Genomic DNA, 16,878 nt, shown 5'->3' with positions numbered 1-16,878 from the left:
TATTGTATTATATTAAATATAATAATAAATATATATTATATTGTAATTATATATATTATATTATAGTATAATATAATATAATTGTTATTTTAATTATTTCAGTTATTATTTTAATAATATTATTATATTATATATCATAATTATATTATATATTATATAATAATATTTTTTATTATATTAAATATAATAATAAATATATATTATATTTTACTTATATATATATATAATATTATATTATATTATAATATAGCTGTAATTTTTAACTATTCACAACAATTCAACTTCATAATTTACCAAATGCTATTATGTTGATTTTAAAACAAGCACAGCTACTATAATTATAGTTTACCAAACACTCAGTTGCTTTTTGTAATAGTTGCTTTTTCATTCAGCACAGTTAAAAGTAATTTTTTCAAAATCTACAGCACTACCAAACTAAGCCAATGACGAATCTAGAAATTTATTTTATTGGGGGCACTTAAACAAGATAATTCTTTTGAATTAGATACTTAACTATACAATAAAACTCTAACATCACCTCCTAATACAATACTTTTTTTGAGTTAAACACTAATAGAATAAAAAAACTAGCTAGTACCATAATTAAATAAAATTAAGCATACAATAAAAGTAAAACAAGAAAACTCTAGTATTTCGTACTATTATTACCTTCAATACTCTAAAACTAAAATATCTTATAAAAGATCATAATATACTCATGTATTCATTTCCTATATGCTCAAAAAATGTTTCATATCAATTGAATTTCTATTTATTAAAGGAGAGTACAAGTTTTTACAAATATATATATATATATATATGAGCACACATGGAGAAACAAAAAAAAGGAATAATGAAATTTAAAGTTAAAAAATTAAGAATTTATAAAATATATAATCATAATATAAAACAATGAAAATTAAGGGGAATAAGGCGGAGCAATGTATGGAAATTCTCAACAAAATAAATAAATAAATAAAAGTAACATTTATATTTTACGAAAGGTAAGTGGGGACATCTAAGATGTAATAGAGTGAGATTTTATAAACAGGTGGCTTATTTTGTAAATCTCAAAAAAGTGAGTGGGGCCATGTGCCCTCAATGGACCCTACATAGGTCCGTCACTGCAAGGTGATCAACGGGAAAGGACCTCTTGTAGGGCTTGATCGGAAGCTGGCCGGGCATGGCTTCTGGCAGGGACTATTTTTTTTTTTTTTTGTTCTGATGTGGGGACTACATTAGAATTTAGTACTATATAGCCAGTGCTCCGTCAATGGCTGTTTAATTAGGATAATCTATATTTTTTAATTTTTTTGTTGGGGTTTTGCTTAAATTGTAGGTTAATGTTTTAATTACTGCTAATTAATTAGTCATGTCAGACAGGTCTACGATACATATATACAACTAATTATCAGGTGAAAGTTTTGTGCTTTTAAAATCTCTAGGACTACTAGATGAATATAGCTACCTATTGTTACAAGAGTGGTATTTTTAACTTCTCTCTATCTCTTTCTTTCATGGAATATGTGAGTATAAATAATTAGCATTTGAAGTACAGTAGGATTTGATGAACTATATATTGACACGTAGCTATTAGGTTCACACCATGCATGAACTTGGTACGTCAACATTAATATTAAACAGTTAATAGATCTTCTGCGAATGAAGATTTTGTTAACAATTACATGGATGGGATGAGAACCCAACAGAAAATTATTGACATTTATATGAAGACCAACACCCCTACGCGTTCTAAAATTCTTGGACAGTATGTTCATCTTCTTGGTTTTTTTTTTTTCCCCTTAATTAAGTAATATACTATACACTTTATTTCCAGCACAATAATAAAAATAATGTAACAATAATACGATAGGCATGCTTGAACTAGGATTTTTGCAGAGGAATTTTTTTGTTCTTTTTCGACAGGGAGAGATAATTAATATGATATACTTGATTTATTCAACTTTTCCCGGTAAAGAATTTTTTTATTTTAAAAAAAAAAAAAGTTCTAATAGAAGTCGTATTATACAAAGTTGTGAAGTCCCGAGTCATAGACAAATTCGACAATCCTCTAAAAACTTATATATATATATAAGGCCCTCATTCCTTCCAATAACACCAATCAATCTTCTATCTGTGGTTTTCTAGTATAGTTTGTGCTACAGATACGAAAAAAGAAAGAAAACAATAAGCCATGGAGGGCAAAATAATTACCACCGTATTCGTCGCCATCTTCTTCTCTTTTGCTTTCATAACAGCTTGTGCACGTCCAGCTCCAACCACCACCGCAGCATCCAACCAATCTCCACCATTTCCCGCCGTCTTTGCCTTCGGTGATTCGACCATCGACTCGGGCAACAACAACGGTCTCATGACAATCTTCCGTGGGGACCACCCTCCCTATGGCGAAGACTTCCCCGGCCACATTCCCACAGGTAGGTTTTCCAACGGGAAGCTCGCAACCGACTTCTTGGTCGCCAGCCTCGGCATCAAGCATGCCTTGCCGGCCTACCTAAGCCCGTCTCTGACAGAGCAGGACTTGGCCACCGGCGTCAGCTTCGCCTCGGGGGGTTCGGGCTTAGACGACGCCACCACAGCCTTAACTGGGGTTATAGACATGCCCAGACAGTTGCAATACTTCGATGAGGCCATGTACAGACTGGAGGGAAATATTGGAAGAAACGCAACCCAGGAATTGGTTAGGAATTCTATATTCGTTATTAGTGTTGGGACTAATGATGTTGTGTTTAATCTCTATAGAACGCCGAACTTTCAGCACACTCCTTCTAGCTACCAAGATTTTCTTCTCCAAAGGATTCAGGCTTTCATTCAGGTATATTATATATATATATATATAATATTTTTAATATATATTATCTTATGTTTCTCTCCTTATAGTAATATGAAGAAAAGTATACTGCATATATAACGATTAGCCATGCATTTTACCTTTTGAATCAGCCAATTATAAATTGACTCTTGAAAGTAGTCCTGGTTTTGATTCGCAAAATTAGTGGGTTCTCCTACAATAAATTCTGTTTATATACCCAATTTTTCCTTCCGAAATTATAACATTATTATTATTATTATTATTTTGCTTTCAATTGCTCCTTTTCTTATCTTTTAATACATAGCATTAGGTTTTTGTGAAACCTAGCTAGTGGTACTGTACTTTTAATTTCTGTGCGGTCTTATTAGTCTTGACTAATTATTTGTGCCCTAAAAGGAGATCTTTTAGTACTAATTGATAGTACTAATTAAGCTATTATAAATCTTTCGTGTAATTTAATTAATTAATTAATTAATTATTTTTCTTTGTTTTATAATTGCTTTTTGCAGGCTCTATATGAGCAAGGAGCTCGCAAGTTTGGCGTGGCAGGTCTACCACCAGTAGGGTGCCTGCCGCTTCAAGTGACCGTAGGCAGCTTTATGCCAAGTCCACATATGCTCCAGCGCCTTTGCGTCACCGAACAAAACATTGACTCTCAAACTTACAACTCTAAGCTTCAACAACTTCTATTTAGCCTCCAATCCTCCTTGCTTGATTCTGCAATCCTATACTTTGACATCTGCCGTTCCATGATGGACATGATCACTAACCCTACTAAATATGGTAATGTGCATTATATATAAGAAAGATATTTTTTAAAAACTTATTTTGCTTTAATTTCAGTTTTGATATTTTGCAAAGTACTTAATTTTTTTTTATTGTTTTTATTGAAGGATTTCAAAACACTCTTCAAGGATGTTGTGGGACGGGTATAATGGAGATGGGTCCTCTATGCGTTGCGGGTTTGCCAATGTGTCCTGATGCATCTCAACTCATTTTTTGGGACTCCATGCACCCTTCACAAGCTGCGTACAAGGCCATTGCTGACCAGTTTTTGCAAACTGTGCGCCAGCTTCATTAATAAGCCATTAAGTTTATAGAGTACGTGAATACTGATTGTGTTTATTAAGAGGGAAAGTAGTAGATATTTTTATTATATTTTTTATAGTTTTTAATCTTAGGTTTTTCTTTTATTAAACTATTACTATTGAACTTGATTAGATGGATAATATACATGTACAAAGTTTCAGATAATAGTTTTCCTTCATTTATATACTATTTTCCGTTTTCTCTCTCTCTTTGCATATTGTTAAATGCGTACGATAATTGAGTTTGGAAATATGATCGACTCGGAGCTTCTCTAATATAGATGGATAATATATATGTACAAAGTTCAAATTTTGAATGTTAAACTTTTCAAAAAAAAAAAAAAGAATGATAACAATCGAGAATGTTGAAAATATACATGCATGCACAAACCAATTAATTATACCAGTTGGCTGTTTTTCTTACACATTGATTAGTTTGACTAAGTTTAATCTGTTAATACCAACTAACTTTAAGTCTGTAATTAATATCCAAAGTCCAAACTGACATGTAGCTTTGAATTGGAAAACCTTTGTCGTTGTATTATGCAACTTGTTTTGGAGTTTACGATTATATTTAAGACATTTAATAGTGTATCAAATCAAGTTTAATTTTTTTCTCTAAAATTAAAAGCAACAATTACAGCGTAATCCTTTTCATCTTATAATTATTTGTCCTAATTGAAAGACTTATGTAGTACAGTCAGACAAAGTTGGCATATTTTTTATTCTCAAATAAAAACAAAGACAAACTTTCAAAAAAGTATATTTTTCTTTCTCCAGCAAAGCATATATATAATTTGTTATTGTTTTTCTATTTGTTGTACTACAATCAATCTAACATTGAAATTTCTTAGGTTTTTAACAGATACAAGAAAGACTAAGAACTTTTTTTTTTTTTTTTTTTTTTTTTTTTTTTGCTGAGAAGAAAGACTACGAATTAGATACTACTTTCAACCTTTTTCTTTCTCCTTATCCATTTAAAAAAAAAAAGCGAGATATTACTTTCAACGACCACTACAAGAATAATTACTTTAAGAGGCTAAATTTTTTGATTCCAAACTTGTATAGGTGTAACGAGAGACATATTCATGTTATATATATGATATTATTAATTAAGTATATGTTTTAGATAAAGTAATATATAGTCTTGTTATTTGATTGCTTTTTAACATAGAATAATGTATTTTAATTTTAAAACTATATTTTTATAATAATATTACTAAAACAACGAATTTAAAATAATTTTTATCATCAAAATGCATTTTTTAATTTTTAATATATCTCTTTCTACTATTAAATTAAAATTTAGTGGTAAAAAATATACTTTTAGTTACTAGATCCCGTTCACTTCGCTGATTTGAGTTTAGAATTTGAGTTGAGATGTGACTTTATGTGAGAGTTTTTTACTGTAGTAAAAAAGTTAGATGTGATTGTTTGTGAGAACTTTTTACTGTAGAAAAACTCAAATTCTAAACTTGAATATGTGAAGTGAACAGGGAAATATTGTTTAGTAACTAACAACGTAAATATTTACTACCAAATATTTGATAACAAAAAAAAAACAAAATTTTGTGGGAAAAACCTTCTAATATACACTCCCTAAAAATTCAAAACACACCCACAGCCTGTTCTCTTTCTCCAGCTTTTCTTTTCCTTCTTCCGCTATTCTCTTCTTCTTCTTCTTCGTCTTCTTCTTTCGATCTGCAACGATCCGTGGAGCTCCTCGTTGGAGTTTAACTCGGCCGGCGTCGGAGATTCACCCGCCATTGGGGTCAAACCCAAGATAGGCGAACAGGTGTTCGCGGTGGCGGCTAGGTCGAGACGAGGAGAGAGAACTGGTGCCCGCCGGTGGCTGCGACGTCGAGGCTAGGCTCGCCGGAGAGAGAGAGGAGAGAGAGGATGGGCTGGGTTAGATCGGCGAGGAGGCGAAGAGAGTAGTGAGTTTCCAGAACATGTCGAAGGAAAGGGGCGGCGTGGGTCGCGATGAGGTTTGTCACGCGGGGGCTGAGAGGAAGCGTGCCCGCCGGTGGCTGCGACGTCGAGGCTAGGCTCGTCAGAGAGAGAAAGCAATGGTAAGCATTTTCAGTTTTTTCTCTATTTTTTTGGAGATTTTTTCTGGTTTGATTAAAGATTGATGCTTTTTTAGTTAATTGACATAGAGGAAGCGACTTTTGTTCATTCTCTATATTATATGCTTAGTATAATTGTGTTCTTCTGGAAATCAGTTGAGCAAGTTAAAGGGAAAGTTCTAATTAAGCAAGTATGACGCTTCTGAGATCCTAAAACAGGATGTTGTCTTTGACTAGGTTCCTAACAGTCTGAAACTGAGCACTGAATTTCCTTGATTTGTCTCCGTGGAAACAGTTTTTGACATATTTTTTGGTTTTGAATCTCAACGACACTTCTTCGTTTCTTAGGAGGAAAATAAAAATTGAAAAAGAAAACCTCAATGGATTTCTGGTTTACTTTGTACAGGGTTCATAAGCAAAGGAATTTATAACTAAAGAAACTTTGAAAGGAAAAAGCTACTTTTGTATTCTATATTATACGTAAAGGTAATATACTTGTCTGCTATATACATTTACAGAGAGACTACTCTAGGAATGTCTATTTATGCTATTCTGAGTAAGAAAAGACAAATCAAACTATTCTAGGAAACTATCAACTATTTTGGGTTATTATCTTTTATAATCATGCTGCATATATTGTAGAATTGAGGTCAACTCATTGATCCTCAAATCCCCCTTGTATCCAGGCTGGACAGCTCACGCTAACAAGAACTTCCTTCAAGATCATGTGATGATGTCTTCAATAAGCTTTTGCAGGGCGGGCTTCCCCCAGAGGAGCTTTATAACGCTGTTTGCAAACAGATGTACAGATCATTATATGTTTCCAGATTCCAGTTTTGTATATGGTTCTTTGCATATTATACCAGGAAAGAAAGAGATTCTTGAACTCATTATATCAAATTGAGGTTATGCATTTGTATGTTTCCTTCGCTTCTTCAGCTACTCATAGAATATCATATATATTTGGGTTGGTGCTGATGAGTTGTTCAGGCTTCCTTCGCTTCCTTCGCTTCTTGAGTAGAGTCTTCATTCGGATACTCCACTAGCATAATATTAGCAACAATATTAACTACCCAATTGACTAAACAAACTCAAAAAATTACGGACACTACTAACAACCTGAAGAGAACGAGTTAGACTTTGAATCATTCTTCAACAGAAGGTATTGAAACATTATGTCACTTTATGTGTTGAACTCTTTGTTTAGATGTACTGCAGTTCAATGCCATTTTGTTAGAGCAGGATCTTACGATACAGAATGACAAGTAAAATGAACAACTTGACTGTATTATGAGACATTTGTTTGAGAATGTGGTTTTGGATATGCAAATTGAACTAATATGTGTGGTTTTAGATTTTTTGGGTTAGTTGAAATTGTAGGGGAGATGATGTCAAAATTTCTATTATATTTTAATGCATTTAAATGTCTCTTTTTCCGGAAGGGTACTTTGAGGTCTTCAAGAATACTCATTAGAGCGAGTCATGGGGATGGACAACTTAGAGAGCAAAGAAAGATTATGTAAGAACTTTATCATTTCGTTTGATTTTTTATTCCTTTTTTTTTACTCTAACTCGAAAGTTTATAACACTTCGCCTAATGCAGAAACAAATGATCAAGATCCGCGATGCTTGTTTAAGTGAAGTACTAGAGGGGTTAGAACTTGACTCTGATGTAGAGGAAGAAATTTACTCTCAAGTTTTGTCAAGTGAGAGGTATGAAAAATATGATTTCAAGCGTAGCATAGGTCATATACTAAGAAAAGCACCACAAGCTCACAAATCTAGAGGGTCAAGATATGAAAAGCTTGAAAATGAAGTTCAGGAAAACAAACGTCGTATATCGGATATGGAAATTCTAATGAAGCAACAATAGGAGCTTATTCAAAAGCTACTTCAACAGATAAATCCGTCATCAGATCATCTTGGACCTTCCATCCCAAGAAGAGAAGATCCTCCACCACCGCCACCATTGGCCTTAGTTTGTTAGAGCGTTTAATTTTTGTAATATTAAGATTTTACTAGTACAATATTTGTATAAGTGTTTGGGTTTGCTTAAGTATGACTATTTTAGTATTTTGTTTGGATTCTATTATGTATTGAAATATGTAGAGATTTTTAATTGGTAGCAACAAATTAGTTATTTGCTACTAAATATTTGGTACATGATTCTTGTTCTTTTTGTTACTAAATACATTTTGCCACTAAAATTTTGGTCTTTAAATCTCATATTTTTCACTACCAAATACCTTTTGTTACCGAATATTTAGTCCATAAATCTCATATATTTCGCTATCAAATACAATTTAATATCAAATATTTAGTCCCTAAATATCATGGCTTTTGCTACCAAATACCTTTTGTTTCTAAATATTTGGTAACTGGATCGCGTACTTTTTGCTATCAAATATATTTTTTGTTACCAAAATTTTAGGGTCCTAAAACTCACAATTTTTGCTACTAAAAGCTTTTTGTTACCCGAAATGTTTAGTTCCCGAATATCATATATTCTGCTACTAAATATATTTTGTTACCAAAAAAATTTTTGGTAGCAAAAACTATTTGCTACTAAAATTTTGATAACTAATACTTTCTGCTACTAAAATTTGTTGGTAACAAAAATATTTTACTACTAAAATCAAGGCTTTTGGTTACCAAATTTTTGATAACAAAAAATTCAAATTCTTGCAGTGAACTAACATTAGATTAAAACGTGGTGTTACATTTGGCTCATAGAATAATCACAGCTCAAAATTGAAGTGAAACAAAGATAACATTTATAATCCAATTGAACTATTAACCATGAGAATCTTCATGCTTTACAATTACATCCCTATATACGATGTAATAATCAAACCTCTCTACCATATCATCTATACCATGTTTGTCTGCTTTGAAACTGAAATCTCAAACGCAAGTGGAAATCCCCCCTTTCAGTTTGAGAAGAGCCTGGTGAAAAAGTTTCCTGATTTTGACTTTTCCAAACAGGCCACATGCACGTATCTGCCAAACTTATCAACTTGCCTTGCCTCTCCCCTCGTGTCTTTCTTGCACACTTTACACGTCTTGTCCACCCAGCCTTCTTCCACATATTGCCCTTCCACTAGTTTCAAGTAAATAACAAAAGGGAATATAAATTAGCTTTGGCTATATAAGATTAACACAATGTAAAAACTTCATCAAATTTTAAATTAGTTTTGCAATAAATTCCTTTTGTTGTCAATTTGTTATGTTCATAGTTAGTTATAAGCACATAACATAATGTCGTTTTAAGATAACATAAAAGAACTGTACATACCATCAACATAGGATTTAAAGAAATCTTGGTATGTTCCTCCAATTTTCCTTCTGAGAGCCCCATACTGCCAATAAATAAATAAATAAAAATTACACCACATGACAAATTCATGAAAGTGAAATTGAAATATATACAGCACTTTTAAAAAAAAAAATGTTTCAAGAATAACAAAATTAAAGGGTAATTATTATAGTGATATTCATGTTTATATTACAAATTAATTACGAAGCAACTTATTGAATAATGTTAATTATTGATATTTATAAACATTCTAAATTTTTTGTTGTATTTGATCACAACTAATAAAATATTTTTATATGTCAAAATTTTCCCAAATAAATAAATTAACTAATTATAAATTTGAAAGCAAAAGATCTCATTATTTATACCTGTTGTCTAGTCATCTTTTCTCCAGACCTGGTGGCTTGTCTAGCCTCTTCAAGAAGCTCAGCATCCTCCGCAGACCTAACTTGAGAGAAATCAAGTGCTTCTGTGACACTGCTAAATAGCGATTGTTTTTTCTTTTGGCTTTCTTCTTCCTTCTTGGCCAAAACCCTAAATTTGGAGCTTTTGTTGTCAGCTAAATGGTTTGAAGAGATTTGGGTTAAGCCTAAATTTGAAAGGAAATTGGTTCTTGGAGGTGTCAAAGGCAGAGTTCTTAACCCCATTTTTTTGTTTTTTTTTTTTTTTTAAGTTGAGCCTAAGATTCTCAGCGCATCAATTGAAGTTAAGTTACTCCCTTTTATTATGGTTTGTGATGATTTTTTGTTTTGTCTAGTTGGACCTCTACATTACTGCCACGTGGAAGGGAATGTGGACGTGGCTGTCTTTCGCCTGTAGAACCTGGTGGTTAGAAGGAGACTACGTGGCCCTTACCCAACTAAGGAATTTAGTGACGGAGTGTGGTTTGCGGGTGTGGGTTTTTTTTTTTTTTTTTTTTTTTTTTTTTTTTTTTTTTTAATATTATTTTATCATGGTTTTAGAATGGAAGTATCCGACTTCATTGACTAATTATCATTTACAATATGAGATGCAACACATACCACTAATAGGTTGGTGGTAAGACTATTACTTTACTCTAAAAATGCGTTTCTCCTATTTTCGAATCCTTACATGACCAATGTATTGTGTAGTCTTAAAATTAGCTTCATTTTTCGAGTATAATTGGAGTCAAGTCACTTCCGATTCATTAGTGCGTCTCAAGGCTTTCATTATGACGAAGGAATAAATAGGAACGACACCTATTATCTTCTTTTTTTCAGAGAAAAAAAAATATAAAGATACAAGGATCTGAGAAATCTTCCCCAACAATTGGGAGTGTCTGGTGCGGGAAAAAAATAAAAAAATAAATAAAAAACCCCAATAGAATTGAAGTTAATAACTAGTTAAAACCCAATATTTTAATTTGGGTTATTGTATCATTTTCCACTTTGAAAAGCATTACTTGTACTAACTAATAACTACCATACACTTCCTCTTTTGTTTAAAAAAACAAAAAAAAAAATTAAAAATCACACTTTCTTTTCTTAATTGATTCTCAATGTCGTATTGAGCACATGATGCCAAGAACGCGTTTAGCTAAAATTTTAAAAATAAAAAATATATAATAAAACTATAAACTTATTTAAAAAAAAAAAAATAGTTGCATTCTGATGTTGACGAGGTAACCGTTTTATGAATGATATTTCTATGGACTAAAACCCATAATAGCTTTAATTACATTGCATTTACTTAAACTACTATTAATACTGCATAACATGATATAATAGTGATACTTTGTCACTGCTGACACACAAGTTTTTCTTTCTTTCCTTCTTTTTTATCTCTCTCTCTCTTCTTTTTTAACTGTAGATCCAAAAATCATAGTTAAGATGGAATTTTTCTTAAGCTCCTTTTTTTCTCTGGCTTGGAATTGCTATTTAAGATTAGAATTACTCCTATTAAGAACCTCCTAAATCTGCGCAATCACTCACAATATTTCCTTGGCAGACCTCTCTTCAGTTCCTCTATAGAAAATAACCAAAAAGAAAAAAAGGGGTAATTACATATGTGGCCTCACACAACATAAACCATGCCGACCTCAAGCAGGGACACCGGTGGAACCTTGAGCGCCACATCTGGGCCCCGACAATTCCTCCTCAGGAAATTGTACCCAAAGTTTATGGCCAATCTCTTGAACACTGATGACCCTTGCTTTGCCTGCACATGCGAGTGTCCCAGAATGAATGCAGTACCAGCCTGTTGAGCTTGGTACAGTTCTTCCAGCTCTTCTTGCAACTGCATTTGCATCTCAACCCTCGAATTGTCGGTTTCTGACTCCTCATCGATGGCGAACCTCACTCTCTTCCCAATGGCACCACCAACCGGTTCCATCTCAATAAAGTCTGTTACACTCTCGACGGTTGGAAAATCGACTGAGACGCTTTCTGGCTGCACAGACTCCTCAATCTCATAAGCTGGTGCTCCGGAGAATGCCACTGTCCCTATCACAGCTAATCTGCACTCGCTTGACTCGTTAGATCGCGGTACATGATCATCCTCAATGTACGAGTTAGCCCCATGTGCTCTGCACCAATCGTACCGGATGAAATCAACCAGCCTGTCGACAAGCTCTGACTCAAAGGAGTCAACATCTTGATGAACGTCGCGGTATCCGTACCGGACAATGCACCTGTAAGATCGATGAGCTTCAGGGCCAACACGGCCCACAAGGTATCTCTCAGCAGGAGGCACGAAGGGGACAGGTACCGACTTCACACACACGAAAACAAGGATGCGGTGGAAGGCAGGGAGGTTGGTCACAAAGCGTGAGAAGTTGGCCGGGATACCAGAAGTGAGATCCGTGAAGACTAGGCCAATTCCAGGGACTCTAGCAATTCCAAGGCTCGGACCTAAGGCTAGCAGCCATTCTAGAGAAACCTTGTTGTGGAGGTCATATTCGTACTTCTTGATGGTGGCGTAGTGCCAAACAAACATGATGGTCATGAGGATAAGGGCCAGAAGGATGGGGAGCCAGGCACCTTCGGTGAACTTGGTGAGTGAAGCTGAGAAGTAGAGCAATTCAATAGAGCCAAAGAAGAGCAGAAATAAAAGAGCTATTATAGGGGGTTTATTCCAGCAAATGATAATCACCAAAGAAGTGAGGCATGTTGTAACTAACATAACTGTCATCACTGCTAGACCTGCAAAAGATGATGATAATATTTCAGTAGTTAAAGCAATCTGTAACGTACTCGATTTCGAATTTGAAAACCAAAATCCAAAAACTGCAGCTCGAGTAATACTGTCATAATCCCTTCTCGGGAGGAAGGTGAAGTTTGAACAGCTTTACAAGTTACCTGATGCATTTCCCATGTGTTTTGTGTCTCTAAATCCGATGGTCACAGCAATGCAGAGGATCATGAGAATCCAATTGATCTCGGGAATATAAATCTGGCCATGTATCTTGTCAGAAGTGTGAACGACCTTGACTCTTGGGAAGCAACCAAGTGACTGGCTCTGGTTTATGATAGAAAATGTTCCACTGATGATTGCCTGGCTTCCCACAACAGATGCAAGAATTGCTATGACAAGCACCGGCCACCTTACGCATTCTGCATATAAAAAATTCTTAAGCATCAATCTTCTTTAAGTTCTACCATTCAACCACGCACATCAACAACTCAAAGTAGAATTATCCCGGTAGAATGAGTCATCAATATACAAAGAAACTTGCAGAACTCCAATAGATTAAACATAATGTTTATGCTTAAAAAGTCCAAATAGGGCGCCGCATACCTGGAACTGATATATAAAAACTGATATGGTGACTGGAGTGGTGATGATGTGACAAGTAAGCAGCTTGGCCCATGTACGCCAATATAAGTGCTGGATAAACGAGAAAGGTGAAAGCAATCTGTAGTAGGAAAGGGCATTAGAAGTTGGAACTCTCTTGTTAGTAGGAAAATTAGACCTCTGACATACAGAAGACACTATCTTTAAACCAAATTATGTTCTAATTATAAGAATAACAACAACAGAAATGTAAGAATCACCTGAATGGCAGTATATGAGAAGTGTCCAAGATCAGCAAACATTGCTTCTGAACCTGCATTTTCACAGACACATTCATTATGCACATCATGCACAATTCCTGGTCAAATTCCTAGTATATATTGGAAAGCAATATTGGTAATCACATATGCTAAAAGAAACGACACAAAACATGCATGAGGTTATAAGATATATTTCGGCCCGATTTTTACCCGTTATGCATAATAATATTCCACCTAAAGACATCCATCCACTTATCCTTGTCTTCTTCAAGAATTTGAACATATAGTATGGAGAAAGAGCTTGATAAACATGCGGATTCCAGTGGATTATATTATACAAGCCAAGGGCACTGTTGCATAAAAGCCATGTCAACACAATCGGAGCAAAGAAGAATCCAACTCGATGTGTGCCGTAGTGTTGAAGTGCAAACAGGCACACTAATATGAAGCAGGTAATTGGAATCACGGCATCTGCAATTGAGAAAAGACTAAATGTAAGAGCACGGAATTGACGAGTTAAAACTGCAACTATTGCCATATTTTCAATTAATTGACAGTCCTATGCAATACACAAAATATTAAAAAATTATATTCTTAACAACACATAATGATAGCAAAAATAACTGCAGAATGGAAGACTTCAGATTCTTTTAAACAGAAAAAATTGCACGTAGAATTCCTTTCTCCCTCGGGGTTTGAGTTTAATCTCAAGTAAAAAACTTGGTTACAAGATGGCGCAGAAAAAATAGTATTCTTGCGTTAGCACCTTGAAGTATCTTTCAGATCTTTGGTCTTCATTTAACTGTCCACAGGGTTCAGTTTGACCGATAATAGCAAATTCAGATATGAAACAGAGCAGAAGCTGAGAAGCTTACACTGGTGGTGCTCCTTGGACATGGATAACTCAAGCCCAGATACTGCAGAAAAAACTACAGAAGAAGGTACACACATAGTCAGTTCAACAAATACTATATATATATATATATATATCAGAATTTGCTAACAAAAAATTAATTACTAGCAAGAAATCTACCGGAAATAGCTGGAGTGAGCAGCCCATCCCCAATTACCATACAAGTACCAAGAAGGACCAGAACCAACAAAGCTGTATGCAAGGCCTTGTACTTCTCAAGAATGAGTTTCACCTTTGAAGTGATTTTCTTCTCTGGTGGGTGTTCCAATTTATATGTAGAGAGTGATTCATCAGCAACTTGTCTGTTGGGCAAAAGGCTCACTTTTGCATGCCTACATATTAGAGAATACAGTGCAAAAGTACCACCTGAAGAAAACACAAACGAGAGTTTACAACAAACTTTAAAACCAGAAGACCCCCTCAAGAAAAAGGACTAAAATTTGTTCTACTACTACCCACTTACCCTCTCCATTGTCATCAGCTCGAAGGACCACAAAGACATACTTGAAAAGAGGGACTAAAGTAAGAGTCCAGAAGACAAAAGAAAGAACCCCATAAATCTCTTCATTGGTTTCTGAATGTGTTATGTCTTCCGCAAATGTGCTCTTGTAAACATAAAGAGGAGAAATGCTCAGGTCTCCATAAACCACACCAAGGCTTTGGTATGCCAAGAGAAGGATGTTCTTCCATGATTCCTGAAATGAAGTTGAATTCACCAAGCAAGTTTTTCGATAACCCAGTTGAGTTCCACAATCAAAAAATGAATAATCATTCACAAACTTTGAGATCCATGTAAGTGAATTTCACAAACCTTTGGAGTGTTCCAACACTTTCCATGGCTAAGATCCATTTGTCATCAAACCTTCCAATCTTCAGACTTCGGATTTCATCTGTGGAGGGCAGTTAACTTTGCAGATCTGCATTGAGATAAGAGTTTTAAGTTTCTTCTATTGGTAAGCTCAAACAGAATACTAGATTTTATGAGAAACGAGCAAAGGAATTTCAATATGACACTTCCAAGAAAGCTATCCAAATTTCTCAACTTTATTCTCAGCAGATAGAGGAGACAAAGGGACACGTTCACCCCATTTTTTAAATAAACCCACATGCCATCCATACTTCTATCGCATTCACATCCCTACCATATCTTTACAGAGCTGAGCAATACATATTTTTTAGCCAAAAAAAAAAAAAAAAAAACCCCACTCTAAGCAAAGACAAGCCACAAACTGTAGTAAAATCAGAGACCAAAAAGAGAATGAAAAAAGCAACCAAAGATGAACCACAATTGGTCTAATAATTGTAGAGGACCCTCATACATTTTCTCGGTAGGTACTAGAAGTTCCTTGTCATTTACTTCTTCTCTTCTGATTTTTTTTTTCCTTTTCTTTTATGTAGTTTGGTAAAATAGTGATAAACAGATACTTGTGGTAAAATAGTGATAAACAGATACTTGGGTAGGATGAAATGGGAAAAAGGAAAAGGAAAAAATGAATTTTTTTTTATTGTGACACTCCTCAATCATGCATATGCTAGAAAGTGTGAACTGAGAAAAGATTCAACGTTACAAAAAAACAAAAAACTGGAGAGCTTTAATAATAATGGTGGTGAGAATTGTGATGTCAGCCAAAAGGCGCAATCACGTGATCAAACGACAGTTACAGAATTATGCACAGTAGATGTAGCCCGCACCCAAACAAAGCCGGTACGCAAATAAAGCTGATTCACAGAGACCATTTTTCATCACATCATACACCCACTTCTTTTTCTTTTTCTTTTTCTTTTTTTTTTTCCCTAGTCTCAATCTTATGATTATTTATGAAGTATTACGTTCATTTATGCATTAAAACTCAAAACCCATCTGATTTTCCATATCCTCACCTAACTTATTTGAAACCCATTTAATTTAATTCAATTCTCTTGCTTTCTAATCTATCTATATTTGGAAATTATGGTTTTCAAGAAGAAAAAAAAAAAAAAGCAAAGGAAAAAAAAAGGGCAAAACGTTGTTGTCATAGATTGTAAACTGAGTCAAGTAAGTGGGAGAAGAGCTAATTTTTTAGAATTGAGTGATATAACATTTTTGCACGCGAATAACGACTCTTTTTATTTTTTATTCTTTTAATCTTTTTGGAATTGGGTACCAATACAATGTCATTAATTAAGGCTACCTTTTTCCATGTGAAGCAAAATGGGTCGGTCTAAAATCTAATATGCTATTAAAACTTTTTCATATTCTCCCAAGTACGTGCCATTAAAAAAAAAAAAATAAGCTCATTAATTTCATCAGTTACCTTTTTTTCTGCTAAAAAGTCCCACTCCCAGTGAAAGAATCCTAAGAAAAAAGAAAAACCTTTTTATCTTCACTACCCATTATTCAACTACATCCTTTATAACCTTTACAAACAAAATTTCTAAAAGAACTCCAACTTTACGCAACAAAATTAGAAAAACAAAAACAAAAGCGTACCTGAAAACTATTGTGAAGAACTGTATGAGAATGCTGAAAATTTTTATGGATCTAAAATGGGAAACGAAAGAGTGCAAAATAGAGTGGGGAGAGAGCGGCGATTTTGGCAAGACATTTTAAGAAGGTTCTGTGAACCAACCGACAATGGCGAATGTGGGCAGCGAAAAAGGGGAAAAAAG

General features: G+C 34.2%; 3 protein-coding genes across 5 annotated transcripts; 1 reads left to right on the top strand and 2 right to left on the bottom strand.

The window, feature by feature from the left end:
• The first annotated feature begins 2,194 nt into the window (after positions 1-2,194).
• LOC21394501 (GDSL esterase/lipase At2g40250) lies at positions 2,195-3,911 on the top strand. The gene is made up of 3 exons (XM_010105339.1): positions 2,195-2,833; positions 3,340-3,613; positions 3,724-3,911. Exons 1-3 carry the CDS (start codon positions 2,195-2,197, stop codon positions 3,909-3,911), a joined length of 1,101 nt encoding a protein of 366 aa, XP_010103641.1.
• Positions 3,912-6,948: 3,037 nt separating this feature from the next.
• On the bottom strand, positions 6,949-9,983 carry LOC112092934. Of its 2 annotated transcripts, XR_002902826.1 has the most exons (4): positions 9,672-9,983; positions 9,283-9,346; positions 8,864-9,087; positions 6,949-7,029 (listed from the first exon to the last, which is right to left on the bottom strand). XR_002902826.1 is itself a non-coding variant. In XM_024170268.1 (3 exons), the coding sequence occupies exons 1-3, from the start codon at positions 9,948-9,950 to the stop codon at positions 8,918-8,920; spliced, it is 513 nt and encodes a 170-aa protein (XP_024026036.1). In that variant the 5' UTR covers positions 9,951-9,983; the 3' UTR covers positions 8,676-8,917. The 2 variants fall into 2 exon arrangements, 1 of the variants encoding a protein (XP_024026036.1); XM_024170268.1 differs by lacking the exon at positions 6,949-7,029 and having other exon boundaries at positions 8,676-9,087.
• A 948-nt stretch (positions 9,984-10,931) lies between these two features.
• On the bottom strand, positions 10,932-15,629 carry LOC21394500 (potassium transporter 2). 2 transcript variants are annotated; one of them, XM_024170252.1, is made up of 10 exons: positions 15,549-15,629; positions 15,041-15,146; positions 14,693-14,924; positions 14,350-14,595; positions 14,192-14,245; positions 13,527-13,787; positions 13,317-13,369; positions 13,060-13,177; positions 12,621-12,875; positions 10,932-12,464 (listed from the first exon to the last, which is right to left on the bottom strand). In XM_024170252.1, exons 2-10 carry the CDS (start codon positions 15,077-15,079, stop codon positions 11,338-11,340), a joined length of 2,385 nt encoding a protein of 794 aa, XP_024026020.1. In that variant the 5' UTR covers positions 15,080-15,146; positions 15,549-15,629; the 3' UTR covers positions 10,932-11,337. The 2 variants fall into 2 exon arrangements, with proteins under 2 accessions (XP_024026020.1, XP_024026021.1); XM_024170253.1 differs by lacking the exon at positions 15,549-15,629 and adding an exon at positions 15,273-15,405.
• Between the last annotated feature and the right edge of the window lie 1,249 nt (positions 15,630-16,878).

Source organism: Morus notabilis, unplaced genomic scaffold (genome assembly GCF_000414095.1).
Source record: "Morus notabilis unplaced genomic scaffold, ASM41409v2 Scaffold813, whole genome shotgun sequence".
NCBI lineage: Eukaryota > Viridiplantae > Streptophyta > Magnoliopsida > Rosales > Moraceae > Morus > Morus notabilis.
Note: the sequence above shows the minus strand (reverse complement) of the source record. Positions and strands in the feature narration are given on the sequence as shown.

Coding starts and splice junctions, on each gene's coding strand:
- LOC21394501 (XM_010105339.1), top strand. CDS start 2,195: ATGGAGGGCAAAATAATTACCACCGTATTCGTCGCCATCTTCTTCTCT. Junction 2,834..3,339: donor GGATTCAGGCTTTCATTCAG/GTATATTATATA, acceptor TGCTTTTTGCAG/GCTCTATATGAGCAAGGAGC. Junction 3,614..3,723: donor CACTAACCCTACTAAATATG/GTAATGTGCATT, acceptor TTTTTATTGAAG/GATTTCAAAACACTCTTCAA.
- LOC112092934 (XM_024170268.1), bottom strand. CDS start 9,950: ATGGGGTTAAGAACTCTGCCTTTGACACCTCCAAGAACCAATTTCCTT. Junction 9,347..9,671: donor AAAAGATGACTAGACAACAG/GTATAAATAATG, acceptor ATTTATTGGCAG/TATGGGGCTCTCAGAAGGAA. Junction 9,088..9,282: donor CTTTAAATCCTATGTTGATG/GTATGTACAGTT, acceptor ACTTGAAACTAG/TGGAAGGGCAATATGTGGAA.
- LOC21394500 (XM_024170252.1), bottom strand. CDS start 15,079: ATGGATCTTAGCCATGGAAAGTGTTGGAACACTCCAAAG. Junction 13,788..14,191: donor GTCCAAGGAGCACCACCAGT/GTAAGCTTCTCA, acceptor TCTCAATTGCAG/ATGCCGTGATTCCAATTACC. Junction 13,178..13,316: donor TCTCATATACTGCCATTCAG/GTGATTCTTACA, acceptor TTCCTACTACAG/ATTGCTTTCACCTTTCTCGT.